The sequence below is a fragment of the Morus notabilis genome, unplaced genomic scaffold, assembly GCF_000414095.1.
Source record: "Morus notabilis unplaced genomic scaffold, ASM41409v2 Scaffold151, whole genome shotgun sequence".
Classification (NCBI taxonomy): domain Eukaryota; kingdom Viridiplantae; phylum Streptophyta; class Magnoliopsida; order Rosales; family Moraceae; genus Morus; species Morus notabilis.
This window is the reverse complement of record NW_010367153.1, coordinates 531,534-536,589: the sequence shown is the minus strand read 5'-3', so window position 1 is coordinate 536,589 and position 5,056 is coordinate 531,534. Positions and strand designations below refer to the sequence as shown.

The following is a 5,056-nucleotide window of genomic DNA, read 5'->3' as shown; positions in this document are numbered from 1 at the left end:
ATGGGATCTGAAGTAGAGCATAAGATTCCTGTCATAGATTTGAGCGAGGAAAAGGACTTGAAGCCTGGATCAGATTCATGTGTCTTGGCCTGCAAAAAAGTCCGATATGCCATGGAAGAGTACGGCTGTTTCGAAATTGTTTGCGACAAATTTCCTCCAGAACTTCGCAACTCGATATTTGGTGCAGCTAAAGATTTGTTTGATCTTCCCAAAGAAACTAAGATGAAGAAAATAACTGACAGGCCTAGCGCTCTTGGCTATGTGGCAGAACATCCCAAACATCCTCGCTACGAAACTCTTGGAATTAATAGTCCAGACACTCTACAAGGAGCTGAACATTTTGCCAACATTATGTGACCTGCAGGGAGTGATATTTTCAGTTATATATGTATGTATGTGTAAATTTATATGGATGAGTTCTCAATGGTTTCGTTAATTTCTATCGGTGTGGTTACTCATTAGATCATATAAAAATTTAATAATTTTGCGCGATCGATAAGAATCCAATCACATTGATTGCTTCATTATTTATCAATGTCTAGTTTCTAATTTTTTCTTAAAATATACGATATAATGATGAGTTTCTAACTCTCTTATTATATGATCGTATATATATATATATATATGCACTAGAGAAACTGTGCATTCCTGGACAAAGAGCTAGGTAGCATTGTATGAAATGGTAATGAGAATGGTGATTGAGAACTATGGTGTGGAGATGGGGTGTTTGACTCCATCAAGGAATCTTCCTTCCACATTCTCCAATTCTTCAAGTACCGAACACCGCAGTCCGACGAGAGTGACCTATCCCTAGGATTGAGCGCTCACAAAGACAGTGCCCACATAACCATAATTCATCAGCATCACGTCGGAGGCCTACGGATCAAAACAAAGGATGGTCAATGGATATTTGATGTGAAGCACTCGTCCTCTTCCTTTGTAGTTCTTGCAGGCTACGTGCTTATGGTATGTGCATCATTGGGCGTTTGTGTCTCTATATACTTAGATGTCAAATAGAAATTCATTTCTCATGTCGTATTTTTCAGTCCCTTTTTCGCGTCCCTCAATAATATTATATTATATTAATTATTTTAACTGATATGGTCTTTTTAATTAAATATGATATAATATTTTATTAGATATGACATTTTAATTGAAGCGGTGTGATATTATTAGAAGGATTTAAATTATTAATATGGGCCAACGTCTGGATCACAGCCTTACTTTTAAGATTAGATATATATATATATATTCTTTTATTCGTTTTAGGCATGGTGCAATGACAGAATATTCGCATGTGAGCATCAAGTGAGTATCAGAGATCAGAACGAAACCAGATATTCCGTTGGATTAATCACATACACCAAGGGGATCTTAAATGTTCCTGAAGAGCTGGTCGATGACAAACATCCGTTACGATATAAACCGATTGATAGTTTTGGTTTCAAAATTTTCCGTCTTTCAGAAGAAGGAAGCAAAAGTGCATGTTTGTAGTAAAGCTTATTGTGGCATTGATGATACATATATATGTACCTTTTCTTTCTTGTCATTGTCTGCTGTGTAATAATTCCATGTACGATATAATCTATGCAAAAACCATGTAATATAATTAATGCCATCAGCCTATTGGAAGAAGTTAGCCGTGGCTTAGACGTGTGTGGAAAAATTGGACTGCCAGTTGTTGTTGCTTAAGTGATCAACGTTCTTGTAATATTCCATTAATCTGAATCCCAATCTCTTGTGCAATGATCAGCACAATTTAGAAGTTCCAAAATTTTACTTGTTATCCCTTATTCTTTTCTGTTCATTTTTTTTTTAAATAAACTGAGGAAAAAAAACTATATTAGCATTAAGAAACATATTAAAAGCACATCCTAAGTTCCTAATAAGGGTCCAATTAGCGGAGCTCTTGTTTTTACAGTAGAGGAAGAAAAACAAAACTTTTTAGTAAGTGTTTAGAATTAAAAGTTTAATGGGTTAAAATGATTTTTTACTTTTTTAATTAAACAGTAAAAGTGTTGAAATTAAGGGGTTGTTCTTTTGCAAAAAAACTCAAAAAAAATTTAAACTCAAGTTACAACTTTATTCAAGTTCATATTCTTTTGGAAAATTTGAGTTTGGACTCGAGTTTGAATTCGAGTTTGAACTCGAGTTTGGGGCTAAACTCGAGTTCATAAACTCAAATTCAAGTTAATGAACAATATTTTTTCTATTATTAAAAATGTCATAACTTTTTTCGTTTTAATTCTGATTAAGATGATTTTTTTTCTATGCATTCACAACGAAAAGACGAATAAAACCCCACCCATATACCCTATTAAAATTTTTCATCACCATTGAGTTTTTATTAAAATACTATCTAAAAATAAATTTAAGTTTTGACCCACTCAAACACAAACTCAAAAAAATTCTCAATTCAAATCATAGCTCAAATGTGCACATTTAAACACAAACTCAAGTTACAATTTCAACTCAAGTTATAACTCAAACTCAACTCAAGATCATCACTCAAGTCACTCTAACTCAAAAATGTAAAAGAATAGCCCCTAAGTTTATAATGTCTTAATTAAACTCTAGTACAAGTTTTAAAGTCTATTCAGAAGTGTTTTTTTTTAGAAGTCACAATTTTTGATTTTGACTAGAAGCTCTTTTAAAAAGCCAAAACACTTCTAGCAGATCATCTAAACACTTTCAGAAGCAATTTATAAACCTGAAAAACGAAAAACAACTTTTAAAAAACTCTTCCAAACATACCCTAAGTTTGCACATATGCCGAACAGAGCTTCTTGAACTAAAAATATTATTTATAGAAAAGTAAAAACAATGATATGTGAACAAGCGGAAAACATAAGGCAAGCTAAAAAAAAAAAAAAACAAAGAAAGAAAGAAAGAAAGAAAGAAAGAAAGAAAAAGCCTTGAAGAAATTAAAAGGCGGGAGCTAGCACCAGAGGATTAAGGCGAAATCATCACTTTGAAAGGTTTCTGTTTTATTTAGCGCTTGCACATGTTAAAAAAATGTATATGTCACTTCACTCAAAAATAAATAATTACTATTCAATTAATAAAAAGAAAATAAATGATTATAATGACACTTAATTACTTAGATTCACATAAATAATAGATATATACAAAATCATTCCACACCATATACTTTTCTTCAAAAATTATCTAATAAAATCATTAATGGACCTTTTAATAACTTTATACGTGCCCTTGGGCCACAATGTTATTCTTGGTTAAATTTCAAGTTAGGATTATTCTCATTTTTTACCTCAAATTTAAGGTCAATTCTATTTTGCCCATTAAATTTAAAAACTTTAACTTTACTGAGTCTTGAATTTTGAAATACTCTCACTTAACTACTTTTATTAAAATTTACGTTAAAACGGTAAAAATGAATCTTGAATTACTCTCACTTAACCACTTTTACTAAAATTAACGTTTGAAATGACGTAAAAATAGGAGAAATAGTCCCATTTAATCTCTTATATTAGAGTTTACAATAAAAACAAGCCGAAGAAGACCTCATAACCTCACTAATTAAAGCCCCTCCTTAATTTTATGTCTATTTTTAACATAAATTTTGACAGGGTTAAATGGAACTAATTTAAAATATAAGAATAAAGAGAGTTTTAAAATTTAGGAGTGAAACGAGAATGACTTTTAATTGAGGAGCACAGTAATTTAGAATAATCCTTAAAAGTTATCGTATTTTAACATGACTAGATGCTGCTAATTGAAACTGTTCTTTAGTAATATATGTGCTTGTATTTCTTTTGATCTTATGAAGCTTATTTGGGAAACCGGGAACCATGGACATGTAGCTAGAGCCAGTAACAATATCATAGTTAGTAACTAACATATAATTTTAGTGATAATACGACCCTCAAAAAATTAAAACAAAAGCAAAAAGTAGACTTAATTATAGCAGCAGTGATAAGGTGATTATGATTAATATAAATTTTTGACGTTTTCTTGAATAACCGGGGTAAGGCTTAGGCGATCAAGAGGAATAGATCGTGATTATATTGAGACAGAAAAAAGGTAAGTACTATTAATTAACTAATTATACTAAACTTAGATTAACACGTCTTGTATAGATCAAGATAGACTGCATGATCATTACATACATTTTCTTAATCGTGTCTGACTTCATTAAAACGATAAGAGTTTAATTTGGTTGGTGGCATGTCTTTGTATGCGTCAATTATCGCAGTACAAATTATATACATATATTATTGCAAATAATACAAATACAAACAATTTATGAAGCATAATTAAAAAATGCCTTGTCGGCATATAAGTACGACTATGTTTGTTAGATAAAAAGTGGTCCCTGTAGGCAGGACCATCAGGCGCGCGCCAGAGATAATGAACAAGACTAATCGACAGAAAATATCCTAATAAGATTGATCAACTGTATTTTTTTGGATAAATTTTAAGTTTAATTGATGTTTTGAAGACAAGATCATAAAGTGTGGTGTCCTTCAAACCAAAAGAACAAAGTTGGGCCTATTTAATTTGATGTCTACGTAAATTTCGAATAGACATTGTAGAGAAAAACACGTTTCGGCCAACTGGATTCGGCCGGCCATGTTTGGTAACAAAGATTGACCGGCATCGGACGACAACATGACGCACGTCGACCCCCTACACAGTTTTTTTTTTTTTTTTAAAGATTTTTTTTTTCAAAAAAAAGATATTTTTGAAGTTTTTTAAATGTTTACATTTTTTTTTTAAGAAATGTTACTCCGGGGAAAAAATCAATCTAAAGATACTATTGACTCTTTTTTTCTTTTTTGGGACCTTCTCTGGTACTACGGGAATAATAGTAATACGTGTTTTCTAACTGTTTGATTCGTATACTTTTTAACTTTGATAAGATTTTGTACATATTTAACGGTTAAAAAATACGTACTACCCGTACTCTTGCAGTACCAGAGAATCTCTGTTCTTTTTTTACCTTTCCTTTTAAGAGTTTTTTTTATTATTTTAATGATACTCGGCATTAGTCAATTCTCTTCACCCTAATAATCCCTCAATTTTCTGCACTGCA

The 5,056-nt window shown here is 31.5% G+C and overlaps 1 protein-coding gene across 1 annotated transcript; it reads left to right on the top strand.

The window, feature by feature from the left end:
- LOC21402409 (probable inactive 2-oxoglutarate-dependent dioxygenase AOP2) lies at positions 1-1,494 on the top strand. The gene is made up of 3 exons (XM_010112013.1): positions 1-310; positions 719-966; positions 1,270-1,494. Exons 1-3 carry the CDS (start codon positions 1-3, stop codon positions 1,492-1,494), a joined length of 783 nt encoding a protein of 260 aa, XP_010110315.1.
- Positions 1,495-5,056: the final 3,562 nt, after the last annotated feature.